The 22,396-nt window shown below is 39.5% G+C and overlaps 1 protein-coding gene across 1 annotated transcript in view; it reads left to right on the top strand.

Annotated features, from left to right (window-relative positions):
- Window positions 1-22,396, top strand: part of MYH9 (myosin heavy chain 9) — a 74,228-nt gene that overhangs the window by 5,508 nt on the left and 46,324 nt on the right. Inside the window, exons 2-3 of the mRNA XM_074826538.1 lie at window positions 10,269-10,621; window positions 16,300-16,456. Coding sequence (XP_074682639.1) covers window positions 10,289-10,621; window positions 16,300-16,456 — 490 coding nt within the window. The 5' untranslated portion in view covers window positions 10,269-10,288. The remainder of the gene's footprint in view (window positions 1-10,268; window positions 10,622-16,299; window positions 16,457-22,396) is intronic.

The raw sequence follows: 22,396 nt of genomic DNA, 5'->3' as shown, positions 1-22,396 counted from the left end.
GAGGAGAAAATTCTTGGCTAAGCACTTTGAACTAGTTGGTTGATGAAATAAATTGACTTTTGACAGTTTTTTTTTTTTTAACATAGGTGAAGAAAAATACTCCCTGGCTTCTGTTTTGGCCATGTCATAGTTTAAAATGTAGAGGAAGGTATTGATATTATTCTTTGTTCTTTTTTCTTCCTTTTTTTGGGTGATTGGGGAGGTGGGTAGCTGTGTGTTTTGCAATTAATGCAGCAGATCTGAAGGGGTGGATTTGAGGTGAAGGTATCCATAAACAGGCAATTTAATTCATAAATTGCTGATTGCAAGTAACTATCTAGAACAACAATTTTAGTTACTTGTAAATGCATCTGAAATAGTTCAAGAAATAATTATTTTGTATTAATGGAATTTTATTTTTTTAGCAGAATTCCGCTTAATGTGTTTTATTCTTCATAGGTGTTGTTCAGATGTCTTTGTTTCTGTTGTTCAGAGATATGTTTCTAGCTCTTTTTCACATCAAGTAAAATGTACTCAGACTTTACAGAATTGTTTAAAGAAATGGATATGGGAGTATGGCTACAAGTATGTAGTAGACTATTTACAATAATTACGTAATTGGATACTTGAAACTGTCTTGTTTCGAATGGACGTGTCTGCTTACTGACAAAGGGTATTTTCTTTCTTAGAGGAGCATAAGTACAAAGTAAGGTTTCTCCACAGGCACAAAAACTCTAAACTGTGGTTTAAGATTTGTGACTTAAATCAGTTCACTTAGCTTTTATCATCTGTGTTATACTGCAGTATGAATGTCTATAGCAGATACTAAATAAAGTCTTTGACCTTTCGTTGCGCAGTAGATTATTCAGAGTAGTTTTAATGGCCTTTCCCAAGTCAAAGTCTTGTGTGGGTGAACTTGAGCTTGCAGTTTAATGCAGGATATGATAGGAGATGTAAAATGAGAACACAGGAATGTGATGAGGAAGATATATTAGTCATAATTTTTCTTTAAAAAAGGAATTGACAGTTTATTAGACAAACTAACTAGTAAAAATTATCTGCATGTTGTATATGCCAGTGCTATGCAGACATGTGCACAGTCAGTTCATGTTCTTCCTCCACATAGCGGGAGTTAAATCTTTTTGCACGGCAAATTTTAAGTGTTTTCCTAATGGGCAGAACTATATAGGTAGATTTTAGTTCTTTAATGCTCTTAAAAACTTGATGTAGATTTCACTGATAAATACTACCGTGCTGTATTATACCAATTCTATCAGGAAAAAGTACAACTGCAGTAATGGCTCAGCTCTTGCTCATGTAGATAAAGAGAAGGATATCATAGAATCACAGAATGGTTTGGGTTGGAAGGGACCTTAAAGTTCCAACCCCCTGCCATGGGCAGGGACACCTTCCACTAGACCAGGTTGCTCAAAGCCCTGTCCAGCCTGGCCTTGAACACTTCCAGGGAGGGGGCAGCCACAACTTCTCTGGGCAACCTGTGCCAGTGTCTCACCACCACAGCACTGTAGTGTATATGGTTGTGGAGAATGTTGTTAACTATGGTGGAAACACCTGCAACAGTTCTGCTACTCTGTGCTCAGTGTTTCCTCGTGTTGTTTTTTATCCTGTTATGCCAGAAAGAAACTCTGTTGGAAACTTCCAAATTTTATTTGCCTTCTCTTATTGGGACTGTGAAATGTCATGGTATGTCACTCTCCTGTCAGAAGGGGATAATTTTCTTTTTTTCCAAAAAAGTATTTTCCTGTAATGCCAGAATAGAGAAAATTTTATGTGCCATATAGCTATGATTAACAGTTCAGACTAGGTTTCTACTTCAAGTGCCCTTGCTTTTACTTGTTTCAGGTTGAAAGATGAGTCCTTTCTTCTCCTTTAATACAAAAATCAGGAGATCCAGACAGGAGGGCATGGTTGGGTGAATTCTGAAATAAGAGATGCCTGATGCTGTTCTTTTTTAAAGACTGATATATTTGACATTTTGGGGAGAAAGCACAGGTCAGGAGAGGAACAAGCTAACCAGAAAGCAAGCATGAGGCTGAGATGTAGAGACCAGGTAAGTGTTCCTTGTGCGCTCTGATGCACCAGGGGCTTTCTCTAGAACATTGCTTATAATGGATAGCTAAGTAAGGAACCATGAAGCTGTGCAAGACCTTGGATGCAATAGGAATGTTGCAATTGGAATGTTTCAAAGTTTTTCAGGCCATCCTGAACTTGATACTTATGCTCTGTGAGGTTGTTTTCAACCTGGCCTCCTTATACATCCTGGAGCTTAAGGCTATGTAGCTTTTCCTTCAGTGTAGGAGTTGCTGTTGTTCTTATGTCCAGAAAGAGTCACTCTCCTCCTGCCCCCACCTCTAAGATCACCTTCATGAACAGAGATAGGTCCTCTTAATGAATCGGTATGTATACCTAGAAGAGTTGAGAATCAAACTTGGACCCTGTAAAGGTGGTAGACTTCTCTGCTAGGGTTTTTGCCTACCATCCCCATAGCTGCTGTTAATGGTGGAGCAGAACTATTTGAAACAAGAATAAAAATATGAGATATAGCAGAAAGCTGTTAGTACACGGTTGTAGTTTGGCACAGTAGGTTGAGCTGTAAGTGTCTAGAGAAGCTTGGTTCCGTGCTGCAATGTACAAATAATCTTTTTTAAAAGGGTTTGCCATACGTATTTGCACTGATTCTTCGTTCTTTCCAATATGAGCTGGAAGAAAATTAGTATTATTGATGTTGAGATCAAAGCAATTTCTCAGTTAACGTAAGCAAGAATAATTGCTCCTGTAAGATGAATTTATCTTAGCCACATACATGCTAAGTATTTGTCTCTAAAAGAGTGAACCAGAACTGTACTTTTCTTCCCTATATTTAGGTGTAATTGTTTTATTCCTTGTTCCCTTTTGTGATGAAATAAAACCTGGAGCTGACAGAGATGATACAGAGTGCTAATTGATACAGAACTGTGTGTTGGAAGAGCTACCTTACACTTCAGTGCCCCAGAGAGTTCTTGGCAGATACCTTTCTAGCCTTAAATCAGAATATTAGGAAAGGGATGAAAAGTGACCCTGAGATAATAAGGACAGGCTGAAACTTTCCAAGCTCTTCTTCTCTCTCTCATGCAATGACTGTAGGGAATTTTGCATGCTGGATCAGAACTTTGGCAGTTCATTATGCCTACTGAAAACAAGTCTTCCAGCAAAACAGCTTGAACAGCAGGGATGGGCTGCAGTTTTTTGAACTACAGCTGTCTCCTTAAGTGGGATTACTTTGCTGAGTGGTCACGAAGAATGTGTTCTCCCCCTGGAATGTTTTCCTTGTGGGCACACTGTCTCTGGAAGAGGAATTCTCTCCTCTGCTGAGAAGGCATGTACTGTACGCACACTAATGAGAAACAACAGTTGCAGAAAGTGTATTATGCAGGATTGTAAACTTCGAATATTTATTCAAAGTGAATGGGGTTGGGTGGCAGCCAGCCTAGCTTTGTCATGCTAAAGACTGGACTTGAAATGAACAGAAGGCTAGTCTCCCCATCCCTAAACCAGTGTTTGGTGTGTTTAAACAATGTGCACAGGCTTTATAGACTGATTAATTTTATTGGTGCCATGTACATGGTAATGTGTCTTTGTGTCTTAATGAACTGAGAAGGTGCAATTAAAGTAGGGGCAAGCATAATTTCCCTAGCTTTAACTTAGGGAAGCTATGCCTGGCCATATTTGCCCATAACCTGTAGTGGTTAATTTCTTTACGGTATGCAGTGTGGTTGCCCAAAATCGTTTCTGTGCTTCTATAGCCTGTGGTGAAGCCTGCACTATCCTGTTTTCACTCTTTGGTACCCAGAACTAGCCTCTTCAGGTTGGTGTTAATTTATGTCTACATGTGCTGTGCTTGTAGCTTCTGTTCTCCTAATCTTGCCATTCATTTGAACTCAGTGGAGAGAAAAGGTAGCTAGTAAGTGGCATGTAAGGACAGTGTCTTACTTGTATGTGGCTTTGTGGCCTTTCTAATTTTCCATGGAAAATCCCAGCTTTAGAGCAAACCTCCTGTGTCAGCTGTTACAGTAAAATATGCAAGTGCTGCTTCATACATACCAGAAAGTGGTGCTTGACAGCTGATGAAGAGGGCTGGACACGTAGAAACTGAGAAACATTTCTTCCATGTTCATTGTGCTGAGGATGCATGCCAGGTACCTTTAGGCCACCTGAAAGATACAGAATACCATTCAACTTTTTTTCTGCCTTGTAGTCTGGTCAGTAGATCACTGTTGTGTAATACAGGTATCATTTATACATTAGATAATTAGATTCCTCCTTCTTGATTCTTGGAGCCCTGTGCATACAGAGAAGGCGCTTTAGTGCTCTACCTTGAGTTTAACTTACAGTAATAAACATGGTAGCTGGCAAGTCTGGGCAGCACTACAGTCAAACTGAATATGCAACAATAATTGCCAGCAATCTGCATTCCAGTTGTGAAATAAATCTTTCAACAATGCATTGTGTGCGTCAGACTGACTAGAGAGGAAAGCAGTGAACTAAGTAAGCCTAATAGCAATCATTATGAATCCCAAATAAAGCTGAACTAGAAGAAATGAGTCTGTGGCAGCACAGCATTCTGAGCAAAAAGGGTAAGTGTAGATGAATGCCTTCAGCTTGAGGGGCTATCTGTGAGGGAGTATTAATTGCAAACTCGTGTACTTGCCTGATGTTGTATTCTCTAGTGGGATAACTGAAATTCATGATTCTTGAGTTCAGTCTGAAGCATCAAGCACTGGTGTGTCACAATATACTGAACTTGAGAAATGAGCAGATATAACCAGTATGTCAGTTCAGCCTCCTGCCAGCTCTTCCCCTTCCCTTCTCTCCTCTTCCCTGCTTACCCTTAGTGATTCAGACTTTAGTTTTTATATAGGTGTTACTTACAAATTGGAGCAGTTTGTGCTAACAAACTTAGAAGTTTTCTTTCCCTTAAACATCCTGGCACATGGAGGTGTGAAGTGTCAGCCTAGTATGTACTAAACAGATGAGATCCGAACAGTTTCTTAGTGAATACAAGGGAATTATAGGGAGGGTTTTTCGGTGGGTTAGGTTTTGTTTTTTAACGGTGTCAGTCTGTGTTGCCAGACTGTAGGCAATCTGGCCACTAAAGTCTGCTTACTGTGCTTTCTAGCTACACTTAATGCAACTGTTTCTGTTGATTTGATAAACTGTATTCAGCTGGCTGGGGAAAGTGAAATAGTTGAGTTTGCAAAAATAATGCAAGTATTAGCTGTTCAGATTGTATGCTTAACAAGGATTCCCATTAAATGAATGTTACTGACCAAACTTAGTTTGAATCATTAGCTTCTCTCAAAGTCAGATTATTTTTTAAATGCTGTGTATTAACAATCAAGTTTCTTCACTGAGGACAATTTAGTTGTTAGTGAAAAAGGCCTGTAAGTGACCAGTAGTGGTGTAATTTTCTAGAGTAGAAGTCTTGTCTTGCCTGTAGAAATGGCATACATTACTTTTGCTCTGTGAAAGGGCCTTTTGTCTTTTATGCCATTCTCTCACAACCTGCTAAAGGTAAGCCAGTTTGGAAAATGACATGAGAATTGTGTTCCTGAAATGTGAACTGTATAAAGAAAGGGAAATTAATTTGTTTTAGTCTAAATGTGTTTGCTATTTATTGTTCATTCTTTTTGTCACCCTGATCTTTAGGGTAGTTCTTCTTGCACTGGTAGTATAAAGGCCACTAGACAAACCATGTGGGGGGATCATTTCATGTGAAATCACAGGAAGTTTTTATAACAGTGCCTTGCTAGTGGATATGAAGCAGAAGAAAACTGGTAATTACCCACATACGTCCCTTTTCATGCAGGCTCAGTCTTATAGCAAAGTTCTGAAATGGTAATCTGAATCAGCAAGTATACAGTACATGTAGCTGGCTATTTTATGTTCTCTATAGCCCAGTATTTCACAAACTTCTCATAATTAATTAAAGTAGGGAAATGGTTTGTGATTAAAGCTCTCTGTTCCAGTGTAGTAATGCATTTTTGCTAAAATGAACAGTGCAAGCATCCCTACTTTAATGGCAGTTTTGATAACTCAAACTAGAAGTGCTTTCCTTGCCTAGCTAGTGCTCTAATACTTGTTGGTAAGTGTGATGCTTTAACTGTTGCCATTAATGTTCTTCTGAATATATTAATTTTATTTCTACTTCAGCATTACCTCAATAGTTTAGCATAGCCCAAGCTCATCTTATTGAGCAGTAGCTCAGTCCCAGAAACAATTCTGTGGCTGCTGACAGAGTAAACATTGGGGGTGGGGGGGAAATACAAATAGTTCTGGAAAATTAAATTGCAAACAGATAATGTTCTGTGCTTTTAGCAGTTGCAAAACACTCTAATTGAAAGAAAGGAACCTTATAGCAAAGGCGTCTTTTAGACACTTCTGAGCCAGACAAGATGTTTGTTTTCAAGTTTTTGGGAAGCACTTGATGCTTTAAGTAGGGAAAGGAGTGTGTGAAGTGTCTCATAACTCAAGCCTTAAAGCTATGGAATTGTAGGAGACTAAGGCAAACTTATGTCCATATGACTGTATTCAAATGAGAGTTTTGGGTAATTCTGCCTAGTTCAAAGGGAATGCATGGCATCTTAACTTAAAGCCAGTGCTTAATTTGTTCATGTCAAAAGAATCTGCAGGGAAATACGTATGCAAAGGGTTCTTGACTTTTTTTTTTAAGGTTGGACTACATGTTATTAATGTCTTGGTCCCATCCTATTCACGACTGTAGAGATCTCTTTGCCTTCATCTGTAACTGTGTGGCATCTTTGTGACAACTGTGTAGTTAGTTAAAGGGCAAAAGAATGTCTTTTGGCACCTGAAATAATGGAAAACAAGCAATGTTTGACTAGCCTGTTCTTCAGACTGCTATGAACCACAATAAAGGAACATACTGGGTTAACAGGGAAATGACTGTAGTATTTCATTTTTGGAAACAATACTAGGAAGGAGGCATTTAAACTCAAAACAAGGATGGTCTGTCTTCCTTCTGTGTTCTTTGGTCTTTTTACCTATAGACTGGTGTTGCATCAAAAAGAATACTGTTAACCGTATTCTCATCTGACAGTTGCATGGTAGCCATGTGAACGTAAATGTCCTTGCCCCACATAATTATCTACACCCAAAATTCAAACAAATTGCTTCCTAGTTTGCTCCTAAAATGGTAATAACTTGCACTCGTTGCAAGTTGCTGTAAGGCTGCAAGAGCTTACTGTGCTTACTTCCTTGACCACATAAGGGTTTTTTAGAAATGCCCAGTGAAAATCAGCGTAAGCTAGGAATATAAGTTTCAGACCCATAAGATGGAACTTGCTGAATCTGATTCCTCTGGTACTGTTCTTGTGGAGAAGGCAAATTAATGGTTGGTTTTGTGGTATTGCTAGTTTAGAGGCCCTGTGGGTTAGAAGTCAGCCTTGAGAATAGCACTAATACCATGTTATCTTAGCATGATCCTCCATTTTTTTAGTTCTAGTACCGGATGATTCTGTTCTGGAGCATATGAAAATTAGTTTGAGATGGTGATAGTAAGACTGTTTGCTGCTGCCATGCAATAGGGTAATTTTCAAGTCTGTTTAAAGTTTGAGGTACAGACCATCTTTGAATCTCCTCACTAATTGGTATTACTGGCATAAAAAACTTAGTGTTTGGTGAGGTTTTGGAATACCCATGTTAGGCTATTTCTCTTCTTACTGTGAAAGTTGTGGTTTTCAGTCCTGACAATAAAAAGGGATAGATGCTATAGAATGATGCCTTACTGGCTGAAGAATGCAGTCTTGCTGTATGCAAGATAATTCAGGGTTTTCCTCCTGTGAGGAATTTGATTAACTTCTATTTTCTTTCCTTAGTTCTCTTCAGAAGAACTAGAACTGGCTGGGGATACCCCTTGAAAGATTTCTTGTGGTCTTATGTATTTCTTATCCAAAAATAATCACTCTTTACCCCAGAATAAATCTCCAAGGTGTATTGAATATTGAATGCATGTACTGTAACAGTAAGGAAGTCAGGAATATGTTTCAGTGTAATGTAGGACACTTCAGATGGCTGGTTACTTAGGATTCCTGAGGAAATGATGAAACTGAATTTAGCTGAAGCATACTGCCTCTGTGTCCTGCCTGATTATAGCCAAAAAAGGCAACTGGTTAGATTCTGGGAGTTGCATCGGCAGGAAACTGTGTAATGGAGGGTAGAGCACAGCTGTTGCCTTGCCAAACCTGATACAACTCTGAACACAATTGAATTTTTTTTTTTTTGCCTTTTCCCCTCCTTCCCTCCACTCCCCCTTTTTTTTTTTTTTTAACCCTTTGACCACAACTTGCAGATGATACTCTGCAATGTCATAGAATCTCAATATCTTTTGTTCAATTGTTAGTCTTCTCTATTTCCTACATACTCTGTCAGGCTAGCTGTTATAGGATGGTCCTGGAGCTCTCTTGACAGCTCAGATTTGTCACGGCAGTCTACTGATTGCTACATCTTATCTCTGCAACAAATCCCTTCATCATGTACTCACTAAAATCTTGGATTTTCAATAAAAATATGGAAAACCAGGGAGGAGGAGTTGCTCTGAGAATCAGCATTGCAGTAATTGTGGTGGAAGTGTCAGTGACCTTGTGGGGAAGGAAAGATGAGGTAAAGTGTGGAATAGCTGCTTGGCATATCCTGTAAGGCATAAGACAAAGATTTTAAACTCAAGCTGAAGGAAGCGATTATATATAAGAGTACAGCTATCCACACAGTCTCTGGCACAAAGTTGCATGCCACCTACAGGGATACATTTGTTGAAAGGAATTTCCCTACATGCTTGCAAATGGCTGGTGTGGGCATCTGTGCCCATCATTATTACAGCTGATGTTTTTCTGGCTTCGTTCACTCCTTGCTAATGCTAGGACTCAACATCTATCGTTGGTCTCATGCATATTTTGGGAGTTGAACTGCTTCTGTCCTGCTCTCAGTACCTTTTTGTCTGCGGTATCTACAGTCTAGACTTCACCTATTTGATTTGCACATTGGTTTGTAAATGTGGGTATGTTCTGTAGAAAAGTTTTTCCTGTAGATATTGACAGCCTTTCATGACATGAATATTGGTATTTTCATTTCCTGTTCTTTTGGTGGTAAAGAGCTCTAGCTTCTATGCAAGTTATGAAAAACATATATTGAGGACACTGGTATCTTTGTGAGGAAGGATCCAAGAAGTAATGTTCATGGGACTTTGTAAAGAGGCTGCTGTTACATGGTTAATGAGCCTTGACGCATGCAGTCCTTTATTCTGATTGAAAGGATTTCTGAATGGCACCAATAAAATTGCTGTCTTATAAACTGGAAAAATCCCTGGTGGTAGTGTTCTGGTTTTGATGAAACACTAAATCTAGGGTGCCATTTTCTGAGCATGCTGCCTAAATCTCCCTCTTGTAGGGACGGTACTCTCTTCTCTACCTGACCACAGCTTCATGGAAGGATCCCAATAGAGGATTTTTGGCTGTAAAACTTCCTGACCACAGGTTTATTCTGTTACTGTCTTGGAGGTATTTTGGTACTGAACGTTATCTAGAAAAAAGATAAACTGGTGTGCTGGGTGTTTCTACTAAGCTGGTGATGGAAAGTATCTAATGTTGGTCTTAACTGGTGTCCTCAAATTACTGATGATGTCTTTTAGAAGCAAAGTGTGTCTCATGTATTGTCTAAACTGGTATGTGGCATTTCTAAGAAGTTGTGGTATTTGATTTGTAGCTTATCAGAACAAGGAGATAGGAAGTAAGTGTTGATTAAACATTTATGATTGTATTTCTGAGTTGATATCTTTACCAAGCAGAGCAGTGAAGGGCTGATCTTGACCTGAACGTTACTGACACAGTATCTGATGCTATGAGTATTGACATATCTTACAAATTGTTTGATGCTTGCCGCTTTAATGTACTTTCTCTTTTCTCCTAAATAATGGTTTCCAAATGCTTAATGGTCAGTGTTTTGTTGTAGTGGGTTTTTTTAACTGCTTGCTAGTTTGGTTTTGTGGTTGTTTTGTTGTTTGGTTTTTTTTTTTCATTCTCTTGGCAAGCAAACCTTGACCTTATTGGAAGTTTGACAACTTACCAGTGCTTACTAACATGAAACTAAAGGAGGGGGAGGTATGCTCTGATGACCAGGGCCTCAGAGTACTTAGCATGTGCCTGTCTGTCTCTAGGAATTTGCAAGGCAACTTGAAGTTTTAAAAATATCTTCCCCCCACCCCCTTCTTTTCACAGGTCCCCAATTCTAAAACACAATGTCGCAAAGAGATGCAGATAAGTACCTTTATGTGGACAAAAACATCATTAATAACCCCTTGACTCAGGCTGACTGGGCAGCTAAGAAGCTGGTATGGGTTCCCTCAGAGAAGAATGGGTTTGAAGCAGCTAGCCTGAAGGAAGAAGTAGGAGATGAGGCCATTGTGGAACTGGCAGAGAATGGGAAGAAAGTGAAAGTAAATAAGGATGATATCCAGAAGATGAACCCTCCCAAATTCTCTAAAGTGGAAGATATGGCAGAGCTGACATGCCTGAATGAGGCTTCTGTACTTCACAACTTGAAGGAGAGATACTACTCGGGACTGATCTATGTAAGTAATCTTGTCTGTTGGGGTAAGGCTCCACGATAATTACATAGTATGTGAACTTACTGTAACCACTTTGCTTCTAAAATGTGTATGTTAACCTTTCATTGCCCTTATACGCAACTGTCATGTGACAGCTTCTTCCCTCTACTCAAATTTTTTTCACTAAACTATGGCAATCCCCCTCTAGTTAATGTTGAAGCTTTCAGGGTATGCTATGGTACAATCTGTGTTTAACATTTTAATGTCTTCATTTGCAGGATGTTTTGAATGCCATTTAACTTTCTTTTATCAAGAAGTGAGAGTAATTGGAAAGTGGTAAACAGGATCTGAACTGAACCAAATAACAAAAAACACAATCCTAATATACCTAACATCTGAATTGCACTTTCCCACATCTGGAGCTTCAGAAGGGAAGGAATGAGTGTTAATGCCAAGCTTTTTGTGTTATAAAAATTCTGGATCTCAGAGTGTCCTACTAGAGAAGGCACATATCTACCTGCATGTGCTTACAGATAGGAAATATATCCTTTTCTTTCCACCCCAAAATGGACAAGAGCAGAGAATCCTGCTTCTTATTGCTGTGGAAGTGACAAAGATAGCATTTATGGGATCAACAGTCATACCCAACGAAGCATGCAGCAATTACTTCACTGAATACCAAAAGCAATAAACAGGGAAAGGTGGGAAGGAGAATTTGGAACCTTGACCTGGTTCTTCAGTTCCTTTCTGATTTTCCTCTTCACGTGGCCTCTGTTTAGCTAGCAGATGTTGGTCATGATAGCCTCTACTTAATACTCTGCAGCCATAGAACGAATTATTAAACTCGGCGGTAATGTAAAATTTGGGTGCCGTGACTGGTTAAAACAGTGTTTCTTGGTTTATTTATTCTCAGACTAGCCTCTGCTTACAGAATTAAAATGGGACTGCCTGAGATGGAATCCCGAGGGATGTAGAAATGCAGGATGTTGAATATTTTTAGGCACTATGAAATCATCTTCACAGTAGATTAGAAGATCTATTAAAATAAAATGTATTAAAGAATAAATTTAACACATAAACATATATTAATACAGTCCTTGAAGAAAGTCTGTCTAGATTTCCCCTCCCTACACTTTTTGTGCTCTCAAAACCCAAAAGTTGCCTCTCTTGTCAAATGGAAAAGACAATGTAAGTAAAAACTCCTTGCAATATCTGTCTGTATGTTTCAGGTTTTTTTGAATGCTTACTACTTTGTCATACCCACAGGGATATAGTCTTTTATGTAGTCATCTTATGTGGCAAGCAATAGATGATCTCTTCTGCCCTAACAGGGGCTGGTGGTATCTAAGACACCACATAGCAGGAATTCACCCTAGCTATCCACCTTGCGTAGAAACCTTTGTGAACTGTTGCCTTCTAAGTTAAGCAGCATGAATACGACCTAGAAACTCTTGACTCTGGCTAGTGCTGTCACCACTGCTCTTCTGGAGTGGCACGAAAGCGTATAGACTGCTGTTGCAGAGATTATTAGAGAACATCTGAAGGATGCAAAGCTGATATAAATTTAGTTTGACTCCCACTGTCTGATGTCAAAATTTTGAGAGCTAATGTGGTTAGAGGTTGAGGCAGTTAATTACTCTGTGTAGTCAGTAACTTTTTTGACTATTGATCAGAATGTATTCTCAGAGGGAAGAATCTTGGTATTGAGATGAAATAGGATGTTCAAGATCACGTGTAGCATTTTTAGAACAGGAAGCATTGCTAGGTTATGTAATAAGTTGTTGAAAATAATTCAACAGCATCTCAAAGTCTTGTCGCACACTATGCAATGGGCTGTTTCATATATCTTGCAAGATATCCTCTGAAATTTCAGACATAGTCTGTGGCTGTAATAAATTGAGTTCTTCTAATTGGATTGTAAGAAGTATTAAAAAATCCCCACGCCCTTCACCCAAGCAAACCTGGCATAGTAATTCTCTGTTACAGAATCTTAGTCTTGCCAAAACTGTCTTTCTGTGCACTTGTGAAATGGACTGATCTCACCTGTCAGCAGTTCTCAGCAAGTCAGGAGATTAATGGGAAGGCTTAAAATACTTTCATCGGAGTGGCTGTTAGTTGATCATTAATCCTCTTGAAGAAAGAGAATACACGCAATGTATGTCTAGCATAAATGTCTCTGGAAAGATCATAAGCCTAATTTAGTTTTGCTTTTGTCCTTTCTCTCTCCTTTGCCAGCAGGGCTGTGTGTTTTTGTGGCTTTTTTCTTCTCTTTTTTAATTTAAACTTTATTTTTTTTGTCTACCCATCCTACAAAAGGAAGGGGGAAATCTTATGGCTTGTGCAGACAAATTTTAAGCAGGGGGTGTCAAACATTTCAAGAACTAAGAGCTTGAGTCTGACACCAGTTTGCTGCTTCTGGGGGATGTGCTGATTGGTTTTTCACTGAGGTGACTGGCTGATAGCCTGTCTTTCATATTAACCCTTTCTATCCAGAATGCTTTATCAGAAGATAATTTTCAGCTTCTCTGTTGCTTACCTGAACTGCATTGTTTTGTATTCAGTGTGAAACTCAAAACTCAACCTTACGTGTTCCAGTTACTTCGCTGAAGTTAACAGTTGCTGGAAAATAAACTTTCTGATGCTGTCGGCTTTGTGCCATGATGCAGATGGTCCTTTCAGCTCTTCATAGCTAGTTTAGCAGTTAGAAAAATAAAGCTAGTTCCAGTTTGGCCCTTGTGTCACTTGAAATTGTTAGCAAAAGGTAATGCCAGAATTCTATTTTGAGATAGTAATGTCTGAAACAAAGTACAGATTTCCAAGCCAGCTATGCTTATAATAGATTAGCCTTTCAATTGGAGCCTTGGGTTCAATTCAGGGATTTATGCATATAAGTCTTTACTTGTACTTTAACAAGATGAAGATGACTCTTGTCTTCTCTGTGCTAGGGCTGGCAGCTTCTGCTCAGTATATTCAACTTGTTTCTTATATAAAACTCTGTCAGTGTGCTTGACCAGTAGTTGTGGCATATAGTGGTCTCATAGTTGCCTATCCCAGCCATGATTAGTTGCCTCTCTTTATTAGACAAAAATATCACCTCACACATCTGTCTGAGATCATTATATTGCAAGGAAACTTCCCTTAGGTATTTCTCCTGGCAACCAGAATGCTGGAAGAAGGTGATAGCTTGTTCCTGCATACCTCGTTCATGGCTTCATCACCCTAATTGAAATTAATGTCTTCCGTTTTCTAAACCGCTGCTCTCATCCGTAAGACTGCTTTAGCCCAGCTTCAGACCTTTACACTATTCTTACTTGAAAAGCAATAGTTCTAATTTGTCAGCAAACATGGCCATAAAAAGTCACACAAATATAGACAAGAAAACTTTACATTCCTTGTGGAATATTACCACAGTGCTTGCTGCCACTTTTGCTCTCACTTTTTATCCCCCAGAAGCAGCAAACAGGCATTTAGCTTTATTAACATCTTCAAAGGAGAGGTAGGTTTGGTCTGTGGCACGTGTTACAGTTTTGTTGTGGGGGTGAACAGGGACCATATAGGGCATCTTCTTTTGATTACTACGTGCATGTTCCTGCTGCCATGGGATTTGAGGCAAGATGGTTGCTAATGCAGACAACTGGAACTGGCAGCCTAGAGGGCTTTTGTTTATTTGTTTTCCAGAACTCCGATAAAATTAAGCTTTTCTTCTAACAGTTTAGTTGATTCCAATGTCAATTATATCCATGCCAGTATAAGGAAAAGGTGTATTACATGTACTGTGAACGTACCACTCTTGAGTCCACTCCTTTCTACCTCTTGGTCCTACTTTGTCTTCCACTAGTGTAGTCAAAGGTCAGGAAAGCATGACCCAGTCTTTCAGCAGCTCTTCTGTGCTGAACAAGTACTGTCTGGCATGATGGAGAACTAAGGCTGAGGCAAAAGGAACTAGTATTGCCAAGCTGGTTTCTGCAGAGTCCTTAAACTGTTCCTTTCAAGCACTACCTCAAACCTAACCTGACTAGAGTGTCTCCCTGAAGGTTAGCTTCCTGGAACTTTAGAAGTCCTACGTGCAAAGACTTTTAGCCAACTTTCATCGTTTCCCACTTTGGAAAGAGATTTAGTATTTTCTGTAAGCTATTCAAATATTCCTCAAATATTAAATAAAAAATAAAATTTTAAAAAAGTAGGTCTGGAAACGTATCCTGACAGTTTATACTGGGGTATGGAAAAGGAACTTTAAATACCTATAAAAATTTTGCTTTCTGGGGGACATAGGGTGAAGGTTGTATCTGAATCTACTGCATATAAGAGTGGGCTAATTACTTAATGGTAAGCCAGCACGTAGAAAATTTGGATATAAGATTGTAAACTGTGTAGTAGACGCTACTTTCACCCTTCTAATCACTGTAGTCTAATCCTTACCTTTAGGTAAAGAGGCTAAATCTGATTAAGTACTCTCTGTGCTCATTGTGGAGAACTCTTTACCACTATGAAGCACTCTTCATGGAGCAAACAATAGAAGAGATGGTAGCAATGGGAAAAAAAAGTGCTAAATTTACTCTCTTCTGGTAGCACTGCAAGCTGCTGTAGAAAGCTACTCCTCTCCAGATGTTTCAAACAGCTGTCTCTAAAACTGATAGGGAACTATCAGTTCCCTAGGGTAGCTCTAAACCCCAGGAGCAAGGCTTGGAATGCTATTCTTAAAATATCTAGGAAATACTTAAGAAGTCTCTGCTCCTCCTGTTCCCTTTGCAAGTAAAATGTTTGTTAGGGTATCTTTTGGTTTTCAGATCTCAAAGATTTTTTTTTTTTTCTTTTAAGAAGCTTAATATTTTCACTACAAGTATTTTGACAGTTGTATTCCATTAGAACTGTAGAATTTCAGCCAGTGGAAACCAATTGAGAAATCGAGGTTTGCTGTCACAGACCAATGAATTAACCATTTGAGATGAATTAGAAGTAAACTTCGGCAAATGTTGCTGAGCATGGAAAACTTTAGAACTGCTTTCTATATTGACTAGTTCAGAACTATACTACATTAATGACCTTACAGTTTTGAATCTAGTTCTAGTTATACTTGTTACATTATAAACTATGAAAGTGTTCAGGCTGGAAGGGTCTTTAGGAGGCCATCTAATCCAACTTCCTATTCAGTACAGGGTCAACACTGAATTCAGCCTAGTCCAGTGGTCTTGAAAACCTCTAGGGAGTACACTGGTCTTATTTTTCTTTTAGTAACTTGAAGTTTTATTATGTTGTAGCTGATCAGTTGCTGGATAAATCCATAGCAAACATGAGCTAGAACATAATAAAATGCATGTTTCTAAGAGCTGAGCACCTACCTTATATAATGAAATGAACTATAGGAATTCCTATAATGAATACAGGAACTTTGAAAGGAAGAAAAGGCAGTCCTAGTGGATTGTTATGAGCCAGGGAGCAGTCTAGTTTGTTAACAGTGTGACTAATGTCACTGATGCTCTGTGCATACTTGGAAAGGTTGACTACTAGTCAAGCTGATACGACTTCAGCTGTTGCTCAGATTCTAATATTGCTTAGTGGGAAGCATCCCACATGGCATCACTGGAAGATGCATTTAAAAAATGACTGCTTGTTTTGTTTTTCCAAGTAATATACTGTTAAAATGTGCAAGTATACAATATTTTAAATTCCTGTCTTTATTTGCTGGGGTGTTTTTTTTCCAGACCTACTCAGGCCTGTTCTGCGTGGTAATCAATCCTTACAAGAACCTGCCCATATACTCAGAAGAAATAGTGGAGATGTACAAAGGCAAAAAGAGACATGAGATGCCCCCTCATATCTATGCCATCACAGACACAGCCTACAGGAGTATGATGCAAGGTGAGTGCTGACTGAGATAATGACTCCTGTTGAAATCACAAATCAAGGTTGCAGTCAAAACGCTGTAGGAGAACAACAATTCACTGCTATCAAAAGGTATTGTTGCCCCCTCTGTCCTTGCTTACAGAGGACTGACACCAATGTGGTACCAGCTTTTGTTGTTCAGGTGAATAGCTTTCTCCCCTGGTCTAGTGGATTGAAGAACTTTTCAAAGAGTCTGGCAAGAGCTAAACTTGATGTAAAGAGCAGACTGTGTGAATGTATGAGGTTCAGAGAAGCAGGCAGGGAGAACTGAGGTGGTGAACTTTCCCTCTCGGGAATGAGCCTACGGAACGATAGCTGTAGGTGGGCGAGTATGTGTATTGGTTGATAAATACTTTTGTTAAAAGCTTCTAAAAACCAGTTATACAGTCTGGTTGGGTGAGACAAACTTAGTATAACCGGCCTTTTGAAGTGTGAGGGTCAGTGGTAGTTTTACTGATCATTTGTTGTTGGTTACATTCCTATTCTGTTAAGAATAAAACTTTACTATCAGGCAATATTGAATACATCTGTTGGCTTTTCCTAGAATAAAAGAAAGCAAGCAGATAGACCTATTTTTTTCCCCTTATGTATACAAATGAGAAGTAAAGAACCATATATATTACCCGTTGCTTGTTTGTCACTTGAGGACTTTTCAGTGTGGAGCTCTATCCTGTGCATATCCCCCCTTCTGAGAGGAGGTCTTTCACAGTCAGTGCTTGTGTTTGGAATGCTTGGAGAGTGTTCTGGTATGGAGATGTTTTGTGCTTTTCTTCCTGTTTGTAGCTGGGTTATACAAAGAGGCATGCTTTGTAGGGTTTAAAGGATATAACGGACAGTTTGATTTGGTATGGCTTGTATGAATTTGATTACTCTTTATTTTCTGATGACTAGCAATGATTAAGGTGTTTGTCTCTCATAGGTTTTGTCATTAACCTCACTTTTTTGAATAGAGGCCAGATATAATAAAACCATGCTTTAAAATCCTAATTGGACTCAGTTTTAAAGAGTTCTACTTTTCCCCTGCCCTCACTACCACTTGCACCTCCAAGCATAGGAGGACTATAACAATATGGTTGCCCAGAGTGGCAAGAAAGCAAGAAAAATTCCTTCTTCTTACCTGTGTTAGTGGCTTTAAACAAATTTTACGTGTGGAGGATGCTGAGAGAGGTTGCTGAAGTGTGGTGCCATGCAAAGCACAGCACATGAGAGAGCTAACATGATGATTCAATTAAACTATATTTGTAAAAGCCTTGGGTGGGGAGGGGTGAACCATACAGACATGCAGCAGTGGACTGGTGGCAGGGTACTGAATGTGTTGAAGATGTGGCAGCTCTTGAAGAAATACAGCTATACTACTGATGTGTTAGTCTGAAAGGAATGCTATATCCAGAGGAAAGAACCTGTGAACCTGGACCTATATAGGACCTCACTTCCTTCAGACAAAGACTGGATCTGCCATGAAGGACAAGGACAGATGCACTGCCTACACTATATGTGCCAGTATGGTTATCCATAAACCTCTTACCACTATTTCACTTCCTTTATTACTTCCTTCTTTCCCTTGCCCACTCGTTGTCAGCTCAAGTACTAACATATTTTTCTTAAATAAACTATTGACTTAATCCTACCAGAGTTACTGTTACCTAAAAAGAAGTCTTTCCTATGTAGAATCAGAAACAGTTTCATTGTTATTGTTGTAAGGACACTGAATAAGTCCTTTTCCTTCTATAGACAATAGTTAAACCATTTGGAACTGCACGTGCATGCATCTTGTCCTTCATCCCTTCGAGATATATCATTATGTGGCAGTGGATATCCAGACAGCTGCAGTGTTGCAACAAGGGACAGGTGACCTTCCCTGGTCTGATGGTGGTTCAGAGCTAGTGATTAATCTACATGGATATCTTCTTTCCTTTTGAAAAGAGAAGGTGTCTCTGTCAGACCACTGCTTGAGAGATGTGGAAAAATCAGAAATCCCAGACTTGAATTGCTTTGGTGTACAAAGCTGAAGAATGGCAGCCCCGCCTCTGTTTTCCTAGCACAGGGAACTTGCTATGAGTTCTGCTGGAGTGTTTACCTTTCCCACAACAATTCTAGCTATGCAATGCTCTCAGCAGTATTGACAGTCTAGGGGTTTACTCTAGCTCTTCTTTGCCTGGTTTGAGATAGCTTGTCACTGACTTTTTGGAATGCTTGTTGGATGTGAATATCATTCCCAGTTAACTTTTGAACTAGCCTGCTTTGACCTGCTTAACTAGGTTTGGAAAGCTTCTTGTGTGCGTGTTGCTTCACATGTGTGTATGTGTGCTAGGAAGAACCCTTAGAGATCGTTTCAGGGTTATTTACTGCCTTATTTCCTTATTGCAAAGGGTAACAGTCACATTCTGATGTCTGCTACTGGGAGTGAAGGTGAGTAGGTTGCACTGTCTCTGGTCCTGTCTAGCCTCTAGGGCAATGGAAAGCAACATTCCTATTCCACTTCCTCAGTTTTGCTTAGCCGTGGGGGAGGCCTGGTGCAGCAGCCAGTGGTATGGCAGGAATCTGTACAGAGAATAGAAGATGAAAGGGTCTGATGCTCCACATGAGCCCGAGGCATTTAGGCTGTCTTCCCTAGGTTACTTTCAGAGCCCTGAAGACCCGGAATCCTTTATGGTCTGGAGAAGGATAGCAAGCTGTTGACTCTGACTTCTGTCAGCCTGGGGTATACTTATCTCTTAAGCCGACAGAGTGGAAAAGCCTCGCATGTTGATTTGGACTCTGATTTTTTTGTTGTTGTTGTTTTCAGTCAATTTATGGTATTCTAATAAACAGGTCATTCAAAGGGGCTTTCATTAGGAAAGGAGTTGGGAAGGGAGAGGAAGATGAGAACTCTATTCCAACCTCTGCTAATCCAGAAACTGTTTAACCCTTTTCAGCCATCTGTGCTGATGGACTATGGGTGGACTTGGTCCTCTTTTTGTGTCTACCCTGGTTACTCCATTCACAAGTGTTGTGTGGCATTTATATATTCCAGGAGGTTAAACTACTTTTTGTTAGATTTCACCAGAAGTACTTCCCTGAAGCAATAACATGAAGGAGAATGTGTTCAAAGTGACTTTTTTTTCTTTTTTCCTCCTTTGTCCGACCCAAGACATTAAGACTCAGAAATGAGATAAAAATATTATTTTGCTGCATGGTGCTTGGACAGACTTCCTGTGCTTCAAGAGCAGAACTCTGGAAAAAGTGTAATATTTTTGGTTTTGGAGAAAACAACATTTGTCTTGATATTCCTGTTTCCTGGGTAATCGATGCCAGAAGCCTCAGGTCTGACTGCTTTCAGAAAAATTACTCTTCTGGTGCTGATGATTGAAGGACAGTGCCTGCAAGTGGAGTGGTGTCTTGAGCAAACAAATCATTATTCAAATGCAACAGTTGTACACTGAAGAGTTACGTTATTCACCTTCAGGGATCTATTTAGAAAAACGTATTTTAAAGTTTTTAAAGAGCACCTGTTTGTCCATTTGGAACACATGTAGGGAATTTTCTATGTCAAATACTGATAGAAGTTAGAACTTCCATTGGTGTCTGGAGCATGGTGGCTGTTATAATGCTAGTGTCTGAAACTTGTGTAATAGGCTAGATCAGTATGGTTATTCTGGTCTCCAAAGTTCAAACTGTTCAACTAAGAGAGCAGTAGGAGAGGGAATAGATGGCACATTGCTAATGAATGTACTCCATCTCCTTTCTCATCCAGTTTCTATGCATATTAGTGTAGGGCTCCTAATGGTTCACTGAACAAAACTCTTAAAATCATTGTGCAATGATTAAACCCTTGTTGACCTTGATGGATTTGTCTGCAAAGGAGCCTGTGCAGCCAGCATCTTGCTGGTATTCACTTGTGAGTTAGGTAGTCTCTGGGTTTGGCATTTAAAATATAAAGTTCTGAAGTGTAATAACTTCATTATTTTTATTGGCCTTGTTACGTTAAGGGAGAAAACAGTGTTAGCTATTGTAAGACAAATCACTTGCTGTTGTAGATCTTCACGTGCACCTCAGGCCCAGTTGTCATTTTTACAAGAACCAGTCCTCCAGATCTGCTTCTATAGAACATGACCTTGAAGTGGTTTATTTGTAAGTCTTGGATGTTTACATATTTCTTAAGTTTCCGAGCTAGCAGAAAACTTCTGGTTTAACTTCCTTGGTCTCAAATCTTCTTTCTCGGCTTGTTTCCTAGCATCGGTCTTCTATGCTGCAGTGTATATTGCACTGTCCCAAAGCGCACCTTTATTTTCTAGACAATAATATGTGTGTGCTTACCAATTCAGGGATATTTGGTTGACAGAGCTGTTAAGTTATGTAGTGGCACAGATGTCTCTTTCAAATTGCATGTAAAGGTGAAGTTCTGTTTCCATTAAACCCAAAAGAATATAGCCTGTGGTTTCACTAGTTTGTTTCCAAGATTTGTCCAAATTTCTGATGCAAAGGGCAATGTTAAGTTTGGATACTAACTATGGAGGATGTTAATTTTGATCATGTTTGTATATAAATGGCAAGGAAACATGTATATAGTTTCTGATTTTTTAAAGAAATATTTACATGCTTTGAATTACTTGAGATTTCTAAATGCAGCTCTCAAAATCTGTGTCTTGAAATGTGGTTTTCAATAGAACAAGGAGCTAAAAAAGAGTCTGTTGCCCACTTGTTTTTTAGTAGTTACCACACCCTTTTTGCTTCATTCCTGTAAACCAGAGCAGGAGCTCTCTGGCAGTCGTTTATGTAATGGTTCAGCCCTTGCTGTCAGTCTCCCTGCAGTTCACTAGTTTAGTATCATGAGCTGCTTGAGCTTTTGCAGGCTGTAGACCAGTTTTTCTTTCCTGTCAGAACTTCATAAACATTTGTGTAACCTAAAATTACAGCCTAACTTGTTTTCCTGTTTTGCTCTCTTCAGATTCAGTTAAGGAATGCTAGAGAAAGGGGTATGGGCTCAAGTCCAAAAATGGCTTGGGGAAATAAATGTTTGCATTTGACCCAGTAGCATAAATTTCATTTTTTTAAATGAAACTTACTTTTCTCCTCATGACTGTCCTCAAACTTCAGATAATGCGAAGCTGAATCTTGGCATTGGAGTGTTCCTGCCAACTCAAGTGATTTTTCTCCTTTTTTACATCTTGAAGTTCTGTTGTTGAGAGCTGTCTTGGATATGCTGTGTTTGTCCTTGTTTTAATTTTTTTTTTTTACTTGATGATCAGTTATTAGCACTTTGAAACTTCTGTATAATGCATTCCTTAAATGATAATGCAAAAACATGTTCTCAGGCTCTGTTCTGACGTTCCCCTGGAGTGTTTTTGATCCTGCTCAAACCAGCATGTAGGTTAAAGCACCACAGTGAACATATTTGATTAGATTTTATGCCAGTGGTGTTGTTCAGAGAAGCACAGTGTGTCAAGTGCTTGGGGTTCCTCCTGGGTTAGAGCCCTGAGGGAAGGACATTGGTTGTAAGATTATGTTGAGGTCAGTTCAAGGAGGGACTGAGGCACTGAAACTACTGCATGGTTGAAGCACTTAAATGTATTTAAGACTAATTCTTGCTTTTAGGTCAACTCTCTAGCTTGGTCAGCCAGCCAGTTGCTTAGGTTGGGCTCCAGGCATTCGCCGCGATGCTAGGGGAGCAGTATAGTAATGGAGACCTAGAGGGCCAGGCTGCTCATTTCTGCCAGACGCACCGTGGTTAGGAGGTGGGTGGTACCATCTAGCTATGGTTAAGCTTTTGGCCTTAATGAGTCAGCTATAGGCAGGGGACTGCAAGCCAAGCCTTTGCCTTTCAGCTACACTTCCTCTTAGCTGGAGAGATGATGTCACCATTGTGTGAATGCTATATTACTTCTCCTTTTATGGAGATGAACAGGCTTGAAACTGGAGTCACTCATGCAGAGGAAG

Source organism: Strix aluco, chromosome 5 (assembly GCF_031877795.1).
Source record: "Strix aluco isolate bStrAlu1 chromosome 5, bStrAlu1.hap1, whole genome shotgun sequence".
Lineage (NCBI taxonomy): Eukaryota > Metazoa > Chordata > Aves > Strigiformes > Strigidae > Strix > Strix aluco.
This window is presented reverse-complemented; position numbering and strand designations above follow the sequence as displayed.